General features: G+C 37.3%; 1 protein-coding gene across 2 annotated transcripts in view; it reads right to left on the bottom strand.

Annotated features, from left to right (window-relative positions):
- The window catches only part of VCAN (versican), a 119,459-nt gene that overhangs the window by 65,159 nt on the left and 29,381 nt on the right, over positions 1–24,919 (bottom strand). Inside the window, exons 6-7 of one of the 2 annotated variants that reach the window (XM_003408123.4) lie at positions 10,607–10,900; positions 1,267–4,257 (exon numbers count right to left, since the gene is read on the bottom strand). In XM_003408123.4, the coding sequence (XP_003408171.2) occupies positions 1,267–4,257; positions 10,607–10,900 (3,285 nt within the window). The remainder of the gene's footprint in view (positions 1–1,266; positions 4,258–10,606; positions 10,901–24,919) is intronic. The other variant, XM_003408124.4, reaches the window with a different exon arrangement.

Here is a 24,919-nt window from a genome sequence, read left to right as displayed (position 1 = left end):
GGGAAGCCAGCTGACTTGATAATGGAGCTACCTGTTTGTTTCCAACAGGTGCACTCCTGCACACTGTAATGAGGATAGCAACACCCTGAGGAAGAATGACACCCTGAAGCATATCCCTCCACAGTAAAAGAGGAAATCTGCTATAAAGACAGTCTTCTAGCCAGGCATGTCAGAGCCAGACTAATTAAAAAAAAAAAAAAAGAGAGAATATTAATTTATTTAATTCTCATATTAAGCTAGAATACAGCAACTTATAAAAATCAGCGGTCTTAAATTTTAAATTAAAAAGAGACAAACTTGAATCAATCTATCAAACTGTATGTACTCTGTATTTGCAATTGAGCTTACCAAAAATTAAAAGATGGTGTGGTTTCACCTTGGGGAAGGAATATGTCATGCTTGGTAATGAAAATTGCACATATTAATCAATGGGAAAAAAAAAGTAGCTTTTAAGAATTCTTTCAGAGAGCTAAAATATTTCAGAATAGGCATCACAAACATTCCTAGAGATAAAATAATTAAATCACAAAATAAGCAACATTTTGTAGGTTTTGTAGGAAAGAAAGGTAATGCTAAGATATCCAACTTCTGTCAGATATTTGATATTATGAAATCATCATAATCGCCTAGAACTGCGCTAGATTATATTTGTTCTAAATAATCAAAGCCACGTTTTTTTTTTTTAAGGAGGGAAAAAAAGACAACAGTTTAAAAAATACATTGAATTTGCATTAAAATAGCATTTAAACTACAGCACCTAGTACCCACACCACAAGTGGTATAATAAATTCTGGAAGAAAAAAAAAAGCAAATTTTAAGATGTCTTTCTACCAACTCTAGGGATATGCAATATCACTTTAGCTGTCCACATTGTAAGTGCTGAAGGTTAATAGTTAAAGACCAATGGAATGTTAACACAGTCTAGTGCTACACTTGAGTAGTAATGCATGGAAAGACACTGAAATTAAAACACTTTGTTCTGCATGTTCTGAAGTGATGTAACAGTGATGGTTTGGTTATATTAGATGACAAAGCAGGGCCTCTTACAGCTTTTAAAATAAAATCATATCTAACATTCTTCCAAACTGTTTAAGATATTCTTCCAATTTTTGTATAAATATATAATGCTAAAATACAATTTTTTTTTTCACACTCCAGTTATCTTCTAATAGCAGCATTTGATATGTTGATTTTTTTTTCCCAATGTAACTTTCAAGATAAAATGCTGATTGCCTTGAATGGTATGTCTAGAAAGCAAAGACTTACCTGTCTTGTTTTCTCTGACCTCAATAATATAAACATTTATGTCAGAGTGGAATTTTGTCCCCAGCGGGGGTTCTGGAGTGGAAACTGCCTGAGGTGTGAAGGCCTCTTTGCCTTCCACAGTGGGTGGTCTTGTTGGCTGGGTAGAAGTACTTGAAGTTGTGAAATATTCTCTATCAATTTCAGTTTCTGTTTCCTTAGCTACGATTTCATCAGGGGTAGTGGGAAGAACATGAGATGTTGATTCTCCAATGATTACCATGTCACTGGTTGTTTCCTCACCGGGTTCCCTGTCAATGAGACGTGGTTTTTCAGTGGATGTTGAAGAGGGCATAGATGTTGACGTTATGTGAGATTTGTCTACTGTACTAAACATAGCAGTAATATCACTTGGAACTGTAGCTTTAATTGTCGAAAATTCCGAGTGTTCTGTAACTGTAGGCTTTTCAAATAATCCTGAGCCTAAATCAATATAATCTAGGGATGTTTTCTCTCTTTTCTCAATAGTGGTTTCTTCCATCAGCTGGGTAACACGGGTGCTGAAAGGACTCAAAGGTGATTCAAATTCCATTGAACTACTACTTTCTGTTTCATATTTTTGTTCAGGCCTTGGACTTAAAGATACTTCTGTCCCCACACTCGGTGTTCGTGTTACCATTTCACCCATTTTCTCTCTGTGCTCAGTTATAGCACCAGGTGGATAAGACATGCTGTGCTCAATTTCTCCAGCTGGAGTCGTTTCTAAAATGTGGGCTCTTTCAGAACCTGTCACTGATTTATCTTCTGGGATTGGATATGCTGATCCCTCACTCTCTTGTTCATCCAATGATATTGTTGCCTCTTTGGCTGTTTCAGCTGTAGAACTGGGAGCTGGAACTGGTTGCTCTGCAGTCTGTTCTTTCCAAGGAACTTCCTCCTGAGTTGTTCCCTGTGCAATTTCTGTTGTTGTTCTTAAGGTTTCAGGAGAAATAGTTGCTTCCAGGTGAGTCTCGTCAATGACATGTATGTCTTGAGAGGGCTCACCTAGCACTTCACCTTCTGATGGAACAAAAGGTACCAAAACTTCCCATTCTTTCTTGGGAATTACAGAAAGAGGAATGGTATGGGAGATGTCTACATAAGTAGTAGGCTGCTGGGTGCTACTAAAATTAACAAATGCCAGTCCTTCCCCATCTGAAGTGTGTGTAAATCGGGGAAGAGTAGACACTGGCTTAGAGATGTCCACATCTGCTTCTTCATCCAAAGTACTTCCTTCTGTGGTTGCATAAACAACTTTGCCTTCAGTTCTTGAGATAGATGGAACTCTTTCTTCAGTTGTAGAATCTCTCAGAGTTGACCTTTCGGCAATACTAATTGATGTAGTTGGCTGAAGTCTAACTGTGAATTTTCCATGGTCTGTTATATATTCCTCAGTAATTTCCTCTAATGGTTTTTGAGTACTATCTGGAATGAGAGTAAATTCATCACCATGGTCAGTGAATCTTGGGATTTCTTCATCCTTTCCATTCCCTCCTACAGTGGTAAGCAAGACAGGGGGCAATTTTGGAGAGCCTTCATGTTCTGTAGACTCTAAAGGCTTTGATGTTGTATTATCTTCATCCCATGACCATTTTGATACAGTGACCACCTCTACATTTAAAGTACTGTGAGTCAAATGCACTGTTGTAACGCCCTCATCATACTTGGTAGTATCCTGATCACCATCAGTTTCTAACCCCATTGGAGTTGTTCCAAATTCTTCTTCTATATCCCTTTCTTCTGTTGGCTGCACACTTGCCTTTGTTGTTGTCAGTGCTGAAGACTCAGAAGATTTGGTTATTTCCACAGACGGCTCTGAGGATACTGTAGAGATCTCCATTCCAGAGAATTCTTCCTCTGTTTTCCCTATAAATGGATCTTTGGTGATTTTTGCCTGTATTTCATCATTGGTATAAGTATCTGTTCTCATTTCTGGCCTTTGTGTTTCTATTCTTTCTCTTCCTTGTGTCATTTTTGTTTGTGGAAAGGCATAAATAACTGTTGGTATTTCCTCTGTTAACATTTTATCACCAGAAAATGGAAACGATTCTACTTTTGTCTGAAGCTGTGGTGGAAAAGGTGTGGTGGATACATGCTGACCCACAAAATCCTCAGTTATCCTACCAGTAGTTTGTTTCTCTTCCCTGTTGCCCATGGACGAGCCATCATTATCAGGCAGAGTAACAGATGTAATAATTGTGGAAGCTGAGATTGACTTTGATTCCTCTACTTGAGTGTGAGCAGTGTCTTCTGAAGTCTTTGACACTGTAATAATTTCAGGTATTTGGCTAAAGACCAACGTGCTGTGACCAGGTCTAACTGTAAGTGTTCTGTCTTCACCATCACCGTTTCCCGAGGTGAATCCATAGAGGTTTGTGGTCGCTGATTCAGAGATGGTGCTTACTGTTTTCTTTTCAATTCTGGATTCCATGGTCATTCTCATGGATAAAAATGGTATTTCAGATACAGAAAATTCCTTGGAAGAAGTGTGCTTTGAGATTTCCACAGATGTTACCAAGGGACCCACTTCTATTTGTTCAATTTGTGTAACGGATTCTTGTGTTTGTGTATCTTCCGTGATATCATCCCATGAATCGGTAGTATGATGGGAGATAATAGTTGTACTTTTTGGCACTTCTTCCTTAATTTCAGATATGTCTGGCTTCTCAAGTGGTCCTGAAGCAGAAGGCTGGTAATCCGTATCCCATGGCTTCCTGGTACTTCCAGAAGGTGTAGGTGATTCTGTGGCTAGTCTGTCTGTGACAGTCTGAGATTGAACTAGAATTTTCTGTTCAAACTGGGCTATATTTTCCACAGGAGAGAACTTTGTTGTAATGACAGGTAATTCAGTGATTAAAGGCATGATTGGTATAGTTCTGTCAGGTACTATTTGTGGTTTCTTGGATAAACTGGGTGACGCAGTTTCTGCGAGGATATTCAATTCAATGGTTGTAGCCTCTGATACATTCTGTTTAGCTAGAAAAATAATTTCAAAGAGTTGATTAGACAAGTCACTAATACAAAGTTGTACCTCCAGTGTTTGTTAATTGTGTTTGTTGCTGTGTATTTCAGGGGTGCCCCAAAAGTGTTTTGTGGTGTGAAGGGGAGTCTAAAAACTATACTCGTATTAATCCAAAGGCAGATAAATTGAACATTTAGTAGTCATAAACTGATTAGTTGTGCTTTTTATTGTAAAGGTTATTGCTACTTTTACCCATAAGAGTGACTGGCTGTTCTTGGTTAAAATAATAATAACATTATGTAGTTTTAAGATGAAAAGAAGTTAAAAAAAAAATGTAAATGCAGATGGGTTTAATTCTCAGAAACCACAGCAGCAATTTGAAATCTAGTAGGAGAACTTCGTGCTACTTATTCTGGAGGCTTCTGTGCCCTGCCTCTAGCTTTCTCCACACACTTTGTCCTTCTAAAGCTGCATAATATCTCAGGGGAGAGGGAGTGTCTCAGACTGCAAAACAACCAAAAAAGCCACATCAAATGTAGCAGAGCTACATATAAACCATTACATTGTCCATAATGTGAAGACTTTCATAAAAACAGGATATGAAACTTTTTAATACCACTCTTCATTTGTTTCCAGGTGTTTGGACACTTGTCATCATCTTCCTTTCAGCTCTGTAGTGTGGCCTTGGTTGTAATAAATTAGAAAACATTTCTGGCAGAAGCTGCTTGGGATTTGTTGTAGTTCTACCTTTTGTTCTATGTTCTACAGCTATGTTTGTAACTCTTAAGGGTCTTGGTTCCAGGCTTTCTTTAGCGTGAAGCACAAATGCATAACAGGAAGTAAAGTTCCCACATGATATATTTTAGGCCTGTAATTACAAATCACTGGCAATAGCCCTGAGCATCAGAAAGGACAAACTCAGGCAATATAAAGTAACATGTTATCATAAAATGCTACATTGTAATGCCTCCAGATTTACAAAGAATGATCTGACTGGTTTAAAGAAGTTAATTTGTGTATAAAAGTAAATGTTGTATACAAGATTCCTTCTCAACATAAGGAAAAAATCAGCAACCTAGCACACAAAGACTTTATTTATTTATTTTTTTTAAATCAGTGTTTTGAAAATCAAAACCCATCTGCCATTAAACTAAGGAAAAACTATGTGATTTAAAGCTAGTTGTATTTGGGGAATGCCTGTTCTCCCTGTTAAGAGTTGTGATAGCTGTAGTACCTATAATATCTTATCTCACTTTAAATAATCCCTTCAAAAACAAAATTGGGCACCTTTTAACTCAACCTTCTCTGTCAAAAGTTAACGATAAAATGATGTAATTTTCTTGTAAATCAGACTGGGGCTGTAACAGGTTTCTTACTCTTTTCTGGCATGAGCTGTTTGTTATTAGCTATGGTCATTCTCTAGACCAATTTAAAGCCCAGATTCATTATTTTTATAATAAAAACTCAGTGGCCTTTTATATTAAGGTACATTTAAATGTTTTCTAAAGCCTGTCGTTATTTGTCTATTTATACTCAAACAAAACTAAATAAAAAGAGATATGGACTCTTCAAAAACACGAACGATAAATAACCTCTTTCTTTCCTTTTTGAGAAAATTTTTTTCTGCCTTTACATCTTGGAAGAAGATTTGGTCTATTTTGATTGACATGAACAAACTTAAGGGTCTAAAACGGAGTTGACTCTTTTCCTTTTAATTCAATTCTCTATCCTCTGAAATTCCATAACCGTTACCTCATTTAACTGCCAAATTTCATACTTGTCTTATAACTGCATTCTTTAGGGAAACAGTAAAAGATACGTACAGGAAAGTTCCCATGGAAGCATAACATAAACATGAAGTAAACTGCATATGAGAAAATGTAATCATATTATTATTACTAATAAAAAGAAAGTTAATTTACTTTTTCCCTCGGAGTATTTCCGTAACTGATGAAATTAACTTAAAGGGAGAGATGAGATTGCATTTGGGCCAAACAGAGGTCTGTGAATCAGGTTTCCTTAATGTTCCAATTCAAGTCCTGTTCTAGTAAGTCTGTCCAGTGTTAGGAAAACATTTTTATAGCATTTAAAAAATTAGGGACTTGGATTTCTAAGATAAATAAATAACCATCTGTCATTGTCGATTATTATTTTCCCATTTGGTGTTGCCTTCCTCTAGCCCCGTAGCATAGCAAAGTGATAACAGCATGTCCCAGAGAATCTTCTTTTCTCGCCAGGATTTATGTGACTTTATTTTCAAAAACAAGGCTTTTCAATAATTTCAGGGCCCTGTTACAAAGTCTGCTTATAATTAGCTTAATTAAATCTACTATTTGGAATAGAAAACTTCAGACTTCCTTTTGGGGTTGGGTGGCTTTTCCACCAACTCCATCATAACTCAGTGAATCTGATCATCTGAACCATTTGTCCCAGCCAGTACGAAAAAGGAAATAATTTTTACAAACACGAATAGCTCCAAAGAGATGTCCTTAGCATAAATATCACTATATTATTGTGGACAATTACAAAGGTGGAAACACAACTCCAGGTTATTCTGAAAGTGCCACTCCAGAAGGTACGTTCACATGGAGAAGCTTTTGTCTTGGAAAATTACCAGCGTTCCTTCAACTTCATTATTGAGAAAGCCAACAAAAATCAGCTTGCTTCATTCCCCACAAAAGCTCCCTTCCAAACTTTGCAGCTGTCTGCCATGCAGATGTTTCACATCACTGTCCTTGTGGTATTTTATGTCCTATGGACTATCTTCTTTGTGCTCTGTCATGAGACATAAGGCAGATTTTCCTAATAACATATAAACACCCTATTAGCAGCACAACAGTCAATTTAACTCATACCCATACTGCCTACATTAAAGCCAGATGACTTGTTTTAAATTTATTCTTTTACATTACTTTTGCTATACGTAAATACGTGTAAACTTGGGAAGTTGTCAATAGAGTAGGTATTCGATAGCTTGATTCTCAGCTTGTAGATGAGGAAAGGATGAAGGCTGGGACAATGGGATTAAAATTCAAACTATCTTTTAAATGTTTTAAGAGTGACTGAATGCTAACATTGAATTTCAATACATAAGAAATATTTTTGAAATACCAATTAGGGAAGGACTAGTTTTGGCACCTATGGTCAGATTATGATCTAGGTCACAAAAAACTGTAATAAGCTGACCATAGTTTAGAAGGGCAGGCCAATCTCAGAAGTGAACCAATATAGAAATGAGGTGGCATATGAAGTAGTGGTAATTAATTGAACCTTCTTTAGACCACTATTTCTTGCTCCAAGCTAATCAAGGAGGGATGTGAAAAACAGTGATGGCTCCAGGGAAGACCACACAGATGATCTGGGCTTAGAAACTGAAAACCCTATAGAAGGAAATTGGTTCAGTTGATCAAGACACTGAGGGACAGCTGAACAATTGTGTTCAATAATAGAAATGGCTGTTGTTTAGATTATAGTATCCAACTTAAGAAGGAAAAATGGGCTCAAACTCCAATGCAACAAATTTAGACAATGACAAAAATCTATCTGCTAGTGATGGTCACAGAATATTAGAATGGGTTTCCCAAGAAACATGCCCTGCCTTCTTCTCTGGAGACGTAATAACATTGAATGGAGATGATCATGGGTCTTCAATGGCTCTGATTCACTTAAACTTGAGGGTGTACAAAATAATCTTTCAAAGTCCTTTTTAACTCTTTAACTTTCATACAACTTGCTTAACATTGAGGTCAAATAAAAATGAAAAGTACACAAAGGAGTTTAATCATCAAGGGAAAATATGCAGGAAAACTTTGTTTCATGAAGATACTAATTTACCTGTTCAAATCTATTTGACTTTTACTATACAAGAATAGATTTTAATCATATCTGTTATTAGTCAGGGTTATTCAGTTATAAGGAAAAAGGAGTTATAGCAAAATAACATTCAGCATTGTTCAATCACCAAGGAATGGCTCACAAAACATTACATTTGGTAAAAGTGAGTAAAAAAGGTATGGCTATATTTCTAAATTCCTCTATTTGATTCTCTACCTGAAGTAAATCTCTGAAATCACTTTTTGAAAATGTAGCTAAGGTCATAAAAAACAAACAAACAAACAAACAAAAAAAACATAGCCCTCACGTATTTTATCCTAGAGAATTCAGTCACTAAGCTTTGAAATTTTTGTTTTCAAAATTTTAAAAGATGTTTTAAAAGAATCTTTGAAAAATGAATTTGAAATTTGGGGAAACTCTTGGCATTGTGTGTTAAGACAACTTCTATGTTATGACTAAACTCTCTTAACTTTTTATATGTAGAATAAATTTTGGATATGATAGGGTTTTAGGTAGGGAAGAAATGGGTAAGAATCTAGCTTCTAACTTTAGTTGAGAAAAACCAATCTATTATATTCCTATGTAGATTCAAATGAATTAAGGAGAAAAAAAAAATTGAACCTAAACTTCCTACCTTTTTTTTTTGATTTTATGTAGCATTTTAGTTGTTGATGATTCCATTTGAATGTAAATGAGTACCTTGTTTTTTCACCCATTCATGTGAATTCCTCATTTAAATCAATAATTTAAAACACATCAGGATGAATTTTTTAACAGTATTTTTTTTGTGGCTATCAACAGGCTTTGATTTAAATTTTACCCCCCCCCCCACCATGGGAGAAAAAAACATTGTTTAAAAATGTTTTAAAACTATTATTTAAATGTTTTCTAATGCTACTTTTATAAAGCACAAGAGGATATAATCAAACAAGGCAGTCAAGCTCAATAATTCTACCACTTCCCTAACTTAACCTCTCCAACCTCCACCCCTCTGCATACTGTGTTCCTTAATCACAGCAACCACTCATTGTAAAACTGCTTTTATAGCCTGAACTCTTTAAGGGAACATGGCCTAAAGGAATGTATGACCTTCTTCCAGTCTGGGGAAGGTTTTTTGTTACTGTTGTTTGTTTGTCCTCCAGAAAATGTTTAAGGAAGACTGGGGCTTTTCAATGATCTCTTAAGGATGGCCATTTTGTCTCAAGCTAAATACACGACAGGTGGCTTTAACACTCAGAAAGTTGACTCTCAGGGGGAAAATCCAAGCAGAGGTATCTTAGCTCTTTTCCTTTCCTTTCCTTTGCTGACTACTTAGGCATCGCAGTTCTGTGTCTTTTTGGTTGGTGAGAAACACCAGTGTATTTCATTTAGAAACCAGTTACATAAACTAGTGTATTTTCTATTGGTTATATATTGCTATTACAAGGTGTCTTGCAAACTTACTCAGAAAAATTCAACACGGCTCCATCTTATATATATCCAAAAGGCTACCAGAATTTCTGGGAAATCTTTGCTTATCTAGCCCAATATAGACCCTACAGTAAATATTACAGCGAGACTCTAGTATATTTGCTTGTTCAATTAAGCAGTCTACAGTCATGATACTATATTATGTGAGTATTATGGCTAAATTAATTCTAAGACATCTGAAAAATTAAAATGATTATATCATAAAGGTTGAGAAATGTTACATGAAACTGATTTTAAGTAGTTAATCTAATTGAAGATAGCCTGTTTATGTTAGCCCTTGCGAAGAACATATATTTTACTTCATTATGATATTATAGAATTAATCATTAGACAGCATATATTTCCGTTACCTGAAATAAAATAAGTGGAGATTTTTATTTATAGAATGATTCATTTTTAACTAAGAGTTGAACATCATGATTATCCGTGTCAGCTCCAAGTACTCACCTGCAATTACTGATATTTAAATTCTCTGCCATTTCAGAGAAGGAGTGGTATCAAACAATGACAAGATGAACAAAATTCACGGATTTAACTCAGCCACAGGTGGCCTCAGCATTACAGCACCAACAATCTAATTGCATTTAAGTGCTGCAATTAATATAAAATTATTGAGAAACATGTACTGTCAAGGACAGATTACCCAATAAGCAAGGTAGGCATGGGCTTACCTGTGTTTACTTACTAATCTTTGATGTGGTGAAACTCAAGTGAAATTGTGCGCTACAGATTAATAAGTAAACACAAGTAAGCCCGTGCATATTTTGCTTACTGGTTAATCTGCCCCTGATTGTGATTCTAGGCACAACAGGGCAGAGTTAAGACCTTAACCTGGCATTTCTTCATTCCCTCTAGAAATCCATTTGTCAAACTTCCTGTTATTTTCACCACATCACGGCTGTCCAGTTGGCTTGCTTTTGCAAGTCACTGAACTGTTTCCATCCCTGAGCACACAGTGCAAGCCACGAAATCCATTCCCATGGTCGGTTGAACACCAGTGCACGCCTTTGAAGTAATATTTTTAAATGCGTAATTTTTAAAAAGATATCAAACACTTACGTTTAAAGCAGTAGGCATCAAATCTGCTATCAGGGGGAGGGAAGCCTGTCTGGTTCTCAAAACGATACAGGGTTCTCACCCCAAGTAAACCACCTCCACACTGGACCCTGGCCACAGTCACGGGGTGGCGCACGCTGCCGTCTGACAGCCAACCGTAATCGCACTGGTCAAAGCCGTTCCTCCAAGCAGCATGGAGCTCCCCCACTGTCGCCAGCCGGGTATCCTGGTTCTCACACTCTTCTTTAGCTTCCTCAAAGGTAAATTTATTGGGAGCAGTGATGTGGTACACATCACCTAAAAGAGAAAACAAAACAAAAAAATCGTAAGTTTTCACTCTTCATCCCTTTCTTATTTTGATATTAAAACAAAAATAAAGTTGCCACGGAGCCCATTCTGGCTCATGTGACCCCATGTGTGTGAGAATAGAACTGTGCTCCATGGGGTTTTCAATGGCTACTTTTCTTCTAAGATGTCTCTGAGCGGGCTCAAACCTCCAAACTTTCAGTTAGCAGCTTAACACATTTGCCATTTGCACCACCCATGGGTTTTGATATAGTGGGGGCGGAGGGACATGTAATCCTGTTTTCATGGCAAGGCAGCGGCTCCTGATACTTTAAAGCAGAAAACGTACTTAATTTTGCTATAATTATTATTTACACATAAATAATAAGAAATAGCACATAGGAGAAAAGTCATTCAACATACATACATTCCCTTAGGTGATACAAGCAGTCACTTAATAATAAAATTAACTCTTTAAAATGAAGAAACCTTTCCAGTTGATTCCTTGAACTCTGTCCAGGGAATGGGTTTTCTTTTTAATGAAAGAGCCTGCAGTGAACTTACTCACATTGCATGCTGGGAAAGGAAAGCTCTTTTTAACTCCTACTGAGGTTGTGTCACCTGATTTATCCTAAAACCAAATAAAAATAATCTGAATCCCTTCTTCATGTATCACTACCATCAAAATGGATTAACTTCTACCAAAATCAACCAATAAAACAAAACAAGAAAACACACAGGAGTTTGAAGATGAGAAGGGATAGAAACAGTCCAGCATGCTGTCTCCTGCCTTCCTTTACCAGGGCCAGGATTACTATGATGGCGCTGCAGACCATGCACTTCACAGTAGCACAGGGTAGAGGGGTGCATGGCGGCTGACATCAGCTCCTACTCAGCCGGCCAAAGGGACCCCAGTCACCTAGAGGAAGGAGTGCCTTATTTTCTACTTTCCCTGCCCAGAGAGGCTATCTTTCAGAATCTTCCCAGAGGAGGCACCCCTTTGTAATTCTCACAAAGATGCTGTCCAGCAGGGGCTCAAACTAGGTCCGGGTGACTTTTACCTTTGTTGGTTGGTTAGCAAGCAAATGCTGGGCATTTTTTGTTGTTCATCACCAGGTCCAGTTAGCAAAGGGCATATTCATTATCATTAAGCATGTTACAATAAATATTCTGGAAACTCCAGAGAGTTTATTAAGTTGGAATTTTACATAGGTAGCCAGTATAACAACTTGCTGAAATGACAGTTCGAATTAAATGATGATTTCACGTGTGAGCACAAGTAGCTAAAAGATACGGGCAGAATTAGAAAACATCTCCTCGAATATAACAGGCAGGCAAAGAGGCATAAAATAAGGTAGAGAAGAAGCAAAAATGTTGATAGCTCATTGTTGTAGCAGATGCAGGTCCTGTTCCCATCTCACTGAGGCTGTCCTCTGATTCTGTGGTATATTAGACAGCTGGTATGTGATGAGCACTCATAATTTGTATCTTCACCTGCCTAAATCCAGATGTGACAAGAATTCTTTAAAATGAATACAGCCATTACTCCCTCTCTCTCTCCCTTTCTCTCTCCATGCGATAACTTCATAAAACAAGAAATACTAGTCATGGGAAAAACAGCCAAACACGCATATCAGCTTTTCTCACCATAAATCTAAAATCGCTACTGAAGAAACTAGGCCAAGTCCCAATAAGAGCTATTTGAAAAAGAGAAAGAAAAATTACCTTTACCTGACTGAAGAAGGTAAGATAGAAGTGAGAATAGGTTTTTGTCCTTAATTATCTGGTCCAGGGGTGGATTATCCAGTAGGCAAGGTAAGCACTATGCTTACCTTGCTTACCAGATCATCTGTCGCGAAAATTTTCACATTTTTTCATCACTTCGAAGACTCTGCTTTTAGGTATGGCTGGCATTTGTCTCTCTCTCAAACCACAGCACCTTCCTACAGAATCAAAGCCTCTTGACAGAGACAGATGACCCAGTAAGCAAGGTAAGCACAGACTTACTTATGCTTACTTACTAATCTGTGATGTGGTGAAACCATGTGAAATTATTCATTACAGATTAGCAAGAAAGCACAAGTAAGCACGTGCTTACCTTGCTTACTGAGTCATCTGCCCCTGATGTCATCTGGCAAAAACTTAAAAAAAAAAAAAAAACCATTGTCATTGATTAGGTTCTGACTGATAGTGACCCTATAGGATAGAGTAGAACTGCCCCATAGGGTTTGCAAGGAGCAGCCGGTGGATTTGAATTGCCAAACTTTTGGTTAGCACGCAAGCTCGTAACCACCGCAAAGAACAGTGATCTCAAATTCATAAATATACTAAGAACAAGTCAGTCCCCCCCCCCACTCCCACAATGCTTCCCTGTGATTTAAGCTAAAATTGCCATTGAGTCAACTCTGACTCTAGCGATGCCATGCATGTCAAAATAGAACTGGGCTTCACAGGGTTCTCAGTGACTGATTTGCAGAAGAAGATTGTCAGTCCTTTCTTCTGAGGTGCCTCTGAATGGACTTCAATGCCCATCCTTTTGGTTAGCTGCCAAGCACATTAACAATTTCCACCACCCAGGGGCTCTGTTGAAGTTAGAATAACTTTTAAAAGCATCAGGGACACAAGACCAGCTTCATAGTATGGATTCAATAATGTTTGCTGAATGAGTGGTATTTCAGGTTCTCGTTCAGAAATTAGGTGCGCTTTTTCTTCCACCCTTCCTGAACAGCACATTAAAGCTAACTCTGCTGCAGTGGTCTCAGTAGCTGCTATTTGGAGCAGACAATTCATCTCACCTACAGACAACATGGCAAAAGGCAGACGGAGAGACTGCGTCACCCCGAGTAGCCCCGCTTCTTCAGTATTAGACTTGCATTCAGCCTTAAAGGAACGCTAGCATGAATTTTTTTAGCATGAAAGAAGGCGGCATGCCAATACTTTGCCCTACAAGGTAGATCAGTTGGGCTTGTTATTACAGCTGGAATATCAGTTTTGTTGCCTTAGTTTCCTTCACTGTGAAATATTTCTACTTTGTGGCAAAAATACTTTCCTCAAGTAACAAGGAAATAAAATGAACTGCGTAAAACTCTGCTTCTCCAAACAGCACTGCTAGTATATATGTTGGGGGAAAATCAACTCCTTCAAATAAGGCCAGACCAAAGGGCTAATGAAGAAAAATGACTGCGTGATTTCATGGGTAACTGGCTTCCCAGTTTTAAACAGCAAACATGTTTGGGATGTCAAAGAAAAGGTTTCGGTAGGGGCTGGCAGGTTGAAAAAGAAATTTCCTTATTATTATTAAATGAATAGAGACCTACTTACAGAGTTTTTCATACAGAAACTCTTATTAAATCTGACTTTAGAGCAAAATATCAATTATTTAATTCACTTGTTTGGAGTGTACAATTTCCATTTATCTATTCAATATCCATAGAAAAATAATTTTACTTCTTTGATTAAATTCTGTTATCCCAAGGCCACTTATTTGCCTTTTTATTTAAATGTAGGAACTTGTCAAACATTGTAAATAAATTGAAAAAAAAAATATTGAAAGAGATATCACCATTGGTTTTATGCCAGGACAGGTTTTGTGCCAAGACATTCCAGCATCAGTTTTATACTAAAACCCAAACCAGAAAAAAAAAAAGATAAATTAATAGGTAATTCAAAGATAACAGTAATCAACTACTCCATATTACTATGTGTTCTTGATTTCTAAGACATTTATTTTTATGTTTTACTGACAAAACTAACCTCCTGTCAAGTCTTCTCTGACTTCATTAGATGCCTGGTTTTAATTGTATAACCGTTTCACATTACATATTTTTTATCCAACATAATACTGATGTAGGTGGCCTGATATTTGAATCAGATTTAATCTACTATAATCTTATTGTTGAAGATGAGGATAGGGAAGATTGCTAACTTATGGTCCAAGTTCTAAGAATATAACTTCCAAAAATGTCTTCTACAGGTAGCTCGTAGTCCTTGAGCTATGCATAAGTATTTCAGAGAAAAGAGGTTCCACTTAGAAAACAAATACAGGCAGTCTCTGAGTTATGAATGAAACCTGTTCCTAAGTCTGTCTTTAAGTCAAATTTATAGGTAAATTGGAACATGTACATATGTTTCTTATTTATTATCAGTCAAATGTTTGTCTTAGTATATAGTGTGTATTTTACCTTTCTAGGCATGTGAAACACTTAAGAAACACTTCCAAACCACAATGTTTTCATGAACATCGCAAAGTATTGCATGCATTTGTTTTTATGAACCATTGTATTTAACTCAAATTTTTAATATAGTAGGCTTTATGGCAGTCCATTCTTAAGTACGAGTTGTCTGTAAGTCGGACATTCATAAACTGGGGACTGTATATTATCTCACAGGTTTCATTTCTACAAGACTTCTCGGTGCTTTTATTATTATACTATTTATTGTGAGTCCCCACAAGGAAGTTATGGTTCGCAGTGGTTCCCCAAATCATGTGACTAGAGAACTCTCTTTTCTCATAGAACACTTATTAATAGTTCACAGATCCATTTTGTGGAATAGTTTGTAAGACACTGTGCTAGAGAAATGTACGTCTCTATCAAGAAGAGGAATCTCACTTTGTTTATACTAAACGTAGTTTAGTATTACATTTAAGGTAGTCTGTGTCAACCTGCTCAAGGCAGAAGCAGAGTGAGTAGACAAGGTAACCACAAGAATCAGAGCAGGAGCCAAAATACTTTTCGAAGAGAGTACAAAGCAAATGTAATATGAACTCAGTTGCCTCCTAGGGTTGAGTCAAAACCTGCGAGTGAGCCAAAAAAGTGGGGTATATGGAGTGGGAAACCCTGACAAGTGTCTAAGACAGCAATTTAAACATAACAGAAAAACCTCAGTTCTTACAAGAAGCTAATTTCTCAAAGTCCATGGAATCTGAAGCCAAGAAATCAAATGACATATTGCATTGGATAAATCTGCTGCGAATGACTTCTTTAAAGTTTTAAAAAGCAAAGACGTCACCTTGATGACTAAGGGGGACCTGACCCAAGCCATAGACTTTTTAATCGCCTCCTATAGACTCAATGGCAAAAAACAACAACATGCGTGTGAAAGCAGGACAATGAAAAAGAAAGATAGAAGAATTGATGCATTCAAATTGTGGTGTTGGCAGAGAATGTTGTATATACTGCCAGAAGAGCGAACAAACCAGACTTAGAAGAAATGCAACCAGAATGCTCCTTAGAAGCAAGGATGGCAAGACTTCAGCTTGCTTACTTTAGACATGTCTTCAGAAAAGACCAATTGCTGAAAAAGGGCATCAGGTTTGGTAAAGTGGCGAGTCAGCGAAAACAAGGGAAACCCTCAATGAGATGGACTGACACAGTGACCAAAACAACAGATTCAAGCATACCAACAATCATAAAGATGGTACATGACTGGGCAGCGTTTCATTCTGTTATACTTAAGGTCACCATAAATCAGAGCCAACTTGATGGCAATCAATAACAATTTCTCAAAAAGTAAGCCAAAGTACCACGGATAAAAGTGGCAAATTTTCTCCTCCATACAAAATTCCAGTCGCACATCTTTGAATCCCCACGGAAAAATGTTGATTTTAGACTGAACACTGATCACTTTTACAGTGAGAAAAGCACTCAAGATGTAAAGATTTTCAAAGTTTCTACTGATGTGCTTTCAGCCTTTAAGTCCATAGCTAGAACTTATATACAGGTCAAGTTATATGTTCTAAACCAAAGCACAGTGGAATGAAACTGGGCAGAAATGAAGTCTGGGGCAGTATCCATAATGCAACTCCAGACTTGATCCAAAAATGAATGCTTATATGAGGATGTACCAAGGGATAAAAACTGAAGTCTAGAGGCAAAGCCAAATCAAGAACCAAAGGAAAAAATCATTGATTACAGGCAAAACTGGGAAATTAACCAAAACATCTTGGTGCACTTGCTTAGTTACTCCCTCGCAACATGATTTACTTGGCCCAGCTGTGTAAGTTCTTATCCTGAGGGTACGTTTTTTAAAGGCACAGTTTTATTTCTGATTTCCTTCTCAGCTTTATTCACAGTACCAACAATTGTGAAGATGGCATAGGACTGAACAATGTTTCACTCTGTTACACATATACATAAGGTCACCATGAGTTGGAGCCCGCCCAACAGCAACTAATGGCAACAACAACCTTTAGAGTAAGAGGGGGAAACAAAGCCTTCTGTGAGAGCACAGGACCAGGTTGTGTTCTATCCTTATTCCTGTATACTTGTGCCTGAGCTACTTAATCTATTTTTAGATTTACTGAATAGATGCCCTACATAAAGACAAGCGAGCATCCTTTTTATCCGTTAACAACAAGTCTGCTATTAAGTTCCAGGAGCACTCTCATCAAACAGCTACATCAATCTGTAACTAGAGTACAGATTTGAAACATTTCTAAACGTTATCTACTATGAAAAAAAGATTTTGTTTTCTCTAATTAAAAAGAGGAATAAAATGTCAGCAAAGAAATATGCAAACTGTCTTTTATATATACAAAACCGTGTGTTACTTAAGATGAAATGTCAAATTAACTTGACATAAGCAATAATTCGAGATTGTACACATACAATCACATTAGTGTGCATATCCATTCACATGAGTGTGCATTATAGAAAAACATAATGCAGAAGAGAAGGTTGCACACGCAGGATAATTTGCATATTCATCTGGAGCACATATATGCAATTTCCTAAGCCATATTTTTCTAAAATTCCAAGTTAAATTCTCATGGTCTTGAATTATTCCTGTTAGTTCAACTTTTCAGGAATGTCCTGGAAGAAAGTGGAAAACATTGCTGATGAGACTTTAATATCTGATGTCATCTCAAAAATTAAACTCATCCTAATCATGGGGATTAGCATCATCAGAAATATTAAGGAAAAAAAATACTCTAATTTGATAACTAGCTGCTAAAAGGCTCCCTGGAAAGTGGACCATGCCTGCCCTTTTTCCACATTTTTGATTGCTAAATGGAAAAAACTGCTTCTTGGCAGGCTCAGAAATGACACATACGGAAACAGCAAGCGAAAACATTGAAATGGCCCAGAGGGTTCAAAAGCTAGAGTTTATACCCAATTCAGAAAAATTATCAAGAGCCTGGGTCTAAAGCAAGGCTAGATGGGATCTTTCTCTCCCTTTGAATATTCCTTGCGGTCGCCAAGGGAAAGGGAGAATTGGCAGATGACAGGTAATTACACAATCCTTGCCGAGACTGTGGCTAATGGGGCTGCTTCCTACAATAGTCAAAACTGAGATCGCGCCACAATTTTCTAGCTGGGCATGTTTTCTGGGTGGTGTGATACGTGTTTAATGTTTCTTCTGCTCATTTGTGTTCATAACCCTACTATACTGAATAGTCTGATTTGTAAACTAGTCCTTGTAAACTAATTATGGTCCCGTTTCCCCATTTAGGAATAGAAATCCCCACGGTTTTTTGTTTTTTGTTTTTTCCCCCACTACGAGGAAGCTCAAGATTTGGAAATTTTTTACATTTCCTTGTTATTTGGGTCAAAATGGCAAATAAGTAACAAGTGTGCACTGGAAGTGGTACGTAAGCTAGAAGTAGTCGCATGAAAGAAGCTTCTAAATACCTATACCATAAAACTACTTACCTTATATAGCAAGTAACAAGGTGATAGAAACAATCCAACTTATTTTTTTTTTCTTTTAGAAAGTTTTGGACTTTGAAGTTTCTTCAAAGAAGGTTTGTTTCTTTTTCTTTTTTTTCTCACTTTCTTCCCTTTCCTGTTGCCCCTTTCTCCCTCCTTCCTTCCTTCTTCTTTCTTTTTGCCTGTGTCTGTATATTTGCCTGTGTCTATATACGCAAAATTAAAGCTCCTAAAACTAGTAAGCATTATTTTCTATATCACAAAATCCATCAGCTATATATGTTTGATTAACAGCGAATATATGCTACTATATAACCTTTTAAGGGCCAATGTTCACAGATAATTCAAAAGTATATCAATCCCTTAACCTGCACAGAGGCCAACTTTCTGTTAGCAGCAACAGAAAAACTCAGATGATATCAAGGTAACTCCACTCCATTTTAGAACCTACAGCTAAAGTTAGGCTGGCGATATTTCAAATTTGGAAGGTAATGAAACTGGACATTCAGGTTAGCACCTTTCGAATTTCTCACTTTTCTTAGGCTGCAGCAGAAACGTGATGTGGCTCAAAACTTAGGCTTTGGTTTTTAACAAGTGGTGTAGTGGTTAAGAACTCAGCTGCTAACCAAAAGGTTGGCAGTTTGAATCCACCAGCAGCTCCTTGGAAATCCTACGGGGCAGTTTTACTCAGGGTTGGAATCGATTCAACGGCAATGGGCTTGGTTTGGTTTATTGAAGTATTATTATTATCTGTCTGCTCTGATAGTCAGTTAAAAAAAAAAAAAGTCAGTTAGCACCCTCTAAATCAGATAACATTCATGGGAAAAGGAGTCCACATATTTGTGAACGTGTTTTTGTACAATCTCTCACGTATGTCAATTTAAAGAGTTTAAAGACTGAGGGAGTGTTCACAAAAAGTTAGAGAAATTTGTATGATTTTCAAGATGTCTGTGCTCATTCTTTCCTATTGACAGAGCAGTAAGATTTTAATTAGAATGAGACAGAGGTTCTAAAAGATTTCTCATTTTCCAAGTCTTCAAAATATATAAGTGATTGAAAGTGCAATTTGGTTTAATAGGCATAGTATGACTTTGGGTCAATTTCAGGAGGATCAGCTCAGTTGTTTTTTTGTTGTTGTTGTTGTTTGGCTTTTCACAGCTAAGGACAAATAGCCACTGAATTTCCAAAAAAGCTCTTTGGATTTAGAACTCCAGGAGACCTGGATACGAAAGGCTTAAAGCAAATGACTGTCACATGCTTCTAAGGGTTTGTGTCAAAACATTTCTACTTATCTAAGGCAAGATTGGAAACCCTGGTGGTGTAGTGGTTAAGTGCTACGGCTGCGAACCAAAGGGTCGGCAGTTCAGATCCACCAGGCGCTCCTTGGAAACTCTAAGGGGCAGTTCTACTCTGTCCTATAGGGTCGCTATGAGTCGGAATCGACTCAATGGCACTGGGTTTAAGGCAAGATAAAGATCAACAACTACAGTGTTCAGTATGGATTATACTTCAACATAAAGAAAACAAAAATCCTCACAACTGGACCAATAAACAACATCATGATAAATGAAGAAAAGATTGAAGTTGTCAAGGATTTCATTTTACTTGAATAAACGATCAATGCTCATGGAAGCAGCAGTCAAGAAATCAAATGACATTATCTCATTGGGCCAATCTGCTGCAACAGACCTCTTTAACATGTTAAAAAGCAAAGATGTCACCTTGAGGACTAAGGTGCGCCTGACCCAAGCCATGGTGTTTTCAATCTCCTCATATGCATTTGAAAGCTGGACAATGAATAAGGAAGACCGAAGAAGAACTGATGCCTTTGAATTATGGTGTTGGTGAAGAATATTCACTATACCATGGACTGCCAGGAGAATGAACAAATCTGTTGTGGAAAACATACAGTTAGAATGCTCCTTGGAAGAAAGGTTGGTGAAACTTCGTCTCATGTATTTTGGACATGTTATCAGGAAAGACCAGTCCCTGGAGAAGGACATCATGCTTGGAAAAGTACAGGGTCAGCAAAAAAGAGGAAGACCCTCATCAAGATGGAGTGACACAGTAACTACAACAATGGGCTCAAACATAGCAATGATTGTGAGGATGGTGCAGGACTGGGCAGCATTTTGTTCTGTTGTACATGGGGTTGCTATGAGTCAGAACCAACTCAACAGCACCTAACAACAACAAGGCACGATTATAAAATGAAAAAAACTGTAGATAGAAAACACTAAGGAACCCCCTAGAAAACTACTAGAATAAGTGAGTTCAGCAAGGTTGCAGGTTACAAGATCAATATGCAAGAAGCAATTGCATTTTTATATACTTACAGTGAACAGTCAGAAGAAAAATTAAGAAAACTCCATTTAGAACAGCATAAAAGATAATAAAATATTTGGGAATAAACTTAACAAAAGTGCAAAACTTACACTTTGGAAACTACAAAGCATTGCTGAAAGAAATTAAGGAAGATTTAAATAAATGGAAAGGTATCCATGTTCACAGAAGATTTAAGAAATCTCCAAATTAATCTAAAGATTCACCACAGTCCCTTATCAGAATCCCAGATGGCTTCTTTGTAGAAATCAAGAAGGTGCTACTAAAATTCATAAGGGAATTCAAGAGATCCAGAAGAATAGCCAAAATAATCTCGAAAAAGAAGATCAAGTTTGGAGGACTCATACTTCCTAGTTTCAAAACCTAAAAAAACAAACTCACTGCCACTGAGTTGATTCTGACTCATAGCAACCCTATAGGGCAGAGCAGAACTGCCCCATAAGGTTTCCAGTGCTATAAATCTTTATGGAAACAGATTGCCACATCTTTCACCCATGTAGCAGCCAGCAGGTTCAAACCACCAACTTTTCAGTTACCAGCTAGCGCTTAACCACTGTACCAGCTGGCCAACTGTAAACAAGACAGTGTTGTACTGGCATAAGGAAAGACATACAGATTACTGGAATAGAATTGAGAATCCAAAAATAAACCTAGATGTATATGGTTAACTGATTTTCAACAAAGTTACCAAGACCCTTCAGTGGGGCAAGAATAGTCTTTTCAGTAAATGGTACTGGAACAACTATATGTCTATATGCAAAAGAATGGATTTAGACCACTACCTCACACCATATACATAAATTCATTCAAAACAGATCAAAGTAAAAGCTAAAACTACAAAACTCATAGAAGAAAACATAGGGGTTTTCTTTATAACCTGGGATTTGGCAAAGTTTTATTAGATATGACACAAAAGCACAACCAAAAAAATTTTTTTAAATTGAGCTTCATCAAAGCTAAAAACTGCTGAGCTTTAAAGAAAGTGAAAAGACAACCCACAGAGTGGGAGAAAATATTTGCAAATCATGTATCTGATAAGGGACCCGAAGAAAAGAAAACTACAGTCCAATATGCCTTATTAGATGTATAACTTGCAAATATCCTTTATACCTTATGAATGTGATGCAAAAACCTTAAATGCTAGCAAACTAAGTCCAACACCATATTAAAAGGATCATATACCATGACCAAGTTGGATTTATTCCAGGAATGCAAGAATGGTTCAACATTAGAAAATCAATCAATATAAAACACTCCATTAATAGAACAAAGGGCAAGAACCAAAGGAAAGGCATTTGACAAAAATCCAATGCCCTTTCATGATTAAAACAGTTAACAAGCTAAAAATAGAAGGAAATTCCCCAATCTGATAAAGGACATTTATAAAAACTCACAGCTAACATCACATTCAACAGAGAAAGAATGGGAGTTTTCCCCTTAGATCAGGAACAAGTCAAGGTTACCTGCTCTCACCACTGCTATTTAATATTGTACTGGAAGTCCTGGCCAGAGCAATTATGCAAGAAAAGATATGAAAGGTATCCAAGTCAGGAAGAAAAAAGTAAAAGTATGGCAAGAATCCACCGGAAAGTTACTAGAGTTAGTAAATGTATTCAGTAAAATGGCAGTGCACAAGGTCAACACACAAAAATCACTTGTGTTTCTATACACCAGCAATGAACGATCTGAAAAGGAAATTAAGAAAGTTTAATTTACAATGGTATCTAAAAGAATAAGGCCAAAAATTTCTTCTGTACCACCACCAACCACAATCAGGGCCTATTCCAGTGATAAACACATAATAGTTGTTCAAAAAAATAGTCGGTGGTAATTGCAGTATTTCTCCAGCCTTTGTTTCTTTCAGAAACTGCCCTCACCATCTGTCATTTCTATATCATTTGAAAAAATGCTTCACTTTGTTCACAAAATTTACTAGGAACTAATTTTTGTATCTTTCTTGGATCAACATTGCGCTTTTTTTTTTCTCCTTAGATTTCTTGTCTCACTTTGATCTAGGGTGTCTCTTAAAAATAAATCTTCCCCAGAGATACTCCTTTTTCCTTTCTAGCCTCTCATTATAATTTTTCCTTTTTTTTTTTTTTGCCAATTCCCTCCCCTTCCTGGAAGATCATGTTCTCTGGGATTGGCTTTAGTTCTACCAGGACCTTACAGTAGTTTTGCAGAAATAAAACTAAGACATAATCGTTTGTATTTGATAAATGTGCAAAGTAACTGGTGAATAATTAAACACCAAAATGTGTGGAACTAACTCTGAGAAAAAGTAGTCGAGAGTGAGGAAATAGCAATGTAAGTTGGAATAAACAGAGATGAGCTCCGGGAAACAGTAAGTTTTCAGGCAGAGAAAAAATTTGAATGTTGTAAAGATGGCCATGTGTTCTCTCTGTGAGAACCAAAGCAGAATTGCAGGCAGGAGGGAACACAGAATCTGTGGAGCTTAGGTGCATGGGTGCGGTGCCCTGATAGAGGGTAAGGAAAATGAGTTGGAACAGGTTACTCCAGAGCCATGTTTTAGCGGCTTTGAGTTTATGCTTGAGGAGGAAGTCAACAGGAAAACTGCTGCACAACGTTGAGTAGGGGAATGATATGGCAATGATGTTTAAATGTTTTGATGGTCATGAAACAGGCCCCATGAAGAACTGTTGAAGGTATGGGGACTGGTGGTGAGAATCAAAACCAGAGAAGAGACACAAAAATGACTAATGATCTGCAACTATGGGTATGAAATTTAGAAGAGAGTTTGGGGCAAGAGAGGCAAAACTAGAAATTAACATTTTCATGTATGTGCCTTTCTGTGCCCCATTCATTTCACTAAGCATTTGATATGACTTATGATTTACATATAAGAGTACAAAAATGAAATTTATAATAAGGAAATTGGAGCAAAGAGAACCAAGAAGAGTACTGAGGAGGTGTGAAGCTATCCAAGATGCAAGTGTGAAGGGAGGCAAGTAAAGATGAGGTGAGGATAGGCCAGTGGAACAGGCTGATGGGCATTTCAAATTTAGAGGTCAATTCATTAACTCACTCATTTATTCAACTCTATTGGTGGTGCACCTACTACGTGCCAAGGGCATGGTGTGGATACACAGATGAATTCACATGGCTCCTGTCCTCCCAGAAATCACAGTCTAGTAGGGGAGAGGGAGGTATAAGCCAATATTTGCAGGAGGGTGATTACTAGTCATAAATTCAAGGTTCAGAGATGGAAAAAGGTGAAAGAGATCAACTAGGACTTAGGGATGAGACATGAGATGAAAGAGAGAGCCCACAGTACAGACACATCAACATGTTGTGAAGCTTGTGAAAAGGCCAGGAAAGTGGAATTGTAGGGTGATAGTCTTCTATCACTTTTGGGTGAAGTAAAAGACAAAAGGTAGGGCTAAACTAGAAAACATAGGACGTAGAAGGATAGAACGTATGTCTGCATGGGTGCCCATGTCAGAGAGACAAGGAATCCTTGGATTAACCATTTGTCAGGTCTGGGAATAAAGCTGAAAGTGTTGACTAATTTGCAAGGGAACTAAATGTGTCAACCAGGAAAGCAAGCAGTCTGACCTCTTTTCCACACTCTGATTTATCTGCAGAGAATTAAATCCCTATAGAAAGGAAATAATTTTCTTACAAGTGTCTGCTACCATACAGCAACCAAATAAAGTCGATCTATTAATTTCCTTAAAAAAGAGTTTGAGGTTCCTTAAAAGTTTGAGGCTTTTGTTTATGTGCGTGTGGGTGGGTTTTTTGTTTGTTCATTTGCTGTTGGTTGTTTTTTAGCTGAAAGATTTACGTGGTACTCCATTCTTCCTAGAACTCTGTTATCTAGGAACTATTTTTTGGTATGGATATAACTAGACACACATATACTTCCTACTAAACTGCTACTTTTCGGTTAATACATTAACTCACGAAGCACTTTCAGAAGTATTTTAATCTTCTAGTGGCAAAGTGGTCATATTTGTGTGTCTGTGACTTTCTGTGGGGAGTCAGCTATAGAATTATTTCTGAACAGTGTGATTCAAGA

This window comes from Loxodonta africana, chromosome 2 (genome assembly GCF_030014295.1).
Source record: "Loxodonta africana isolate mLoxAfr1 chromosome 2, mLoxAfr1.hap2, whole genome shotgun sequence".
NCBI classification, from domain to species: domain Eukaryota; kingdom Metazoa; phylum Chordata; class Mammalia; order Proboscidea; family Elephantidae; genus Loxodonta; species Loxodonta africana.
The sequence above is the reverse complement of the archived record's forward strand: the minus strand, read 5'-3'. Positions and strand labels throughout refer to the sequence as shown.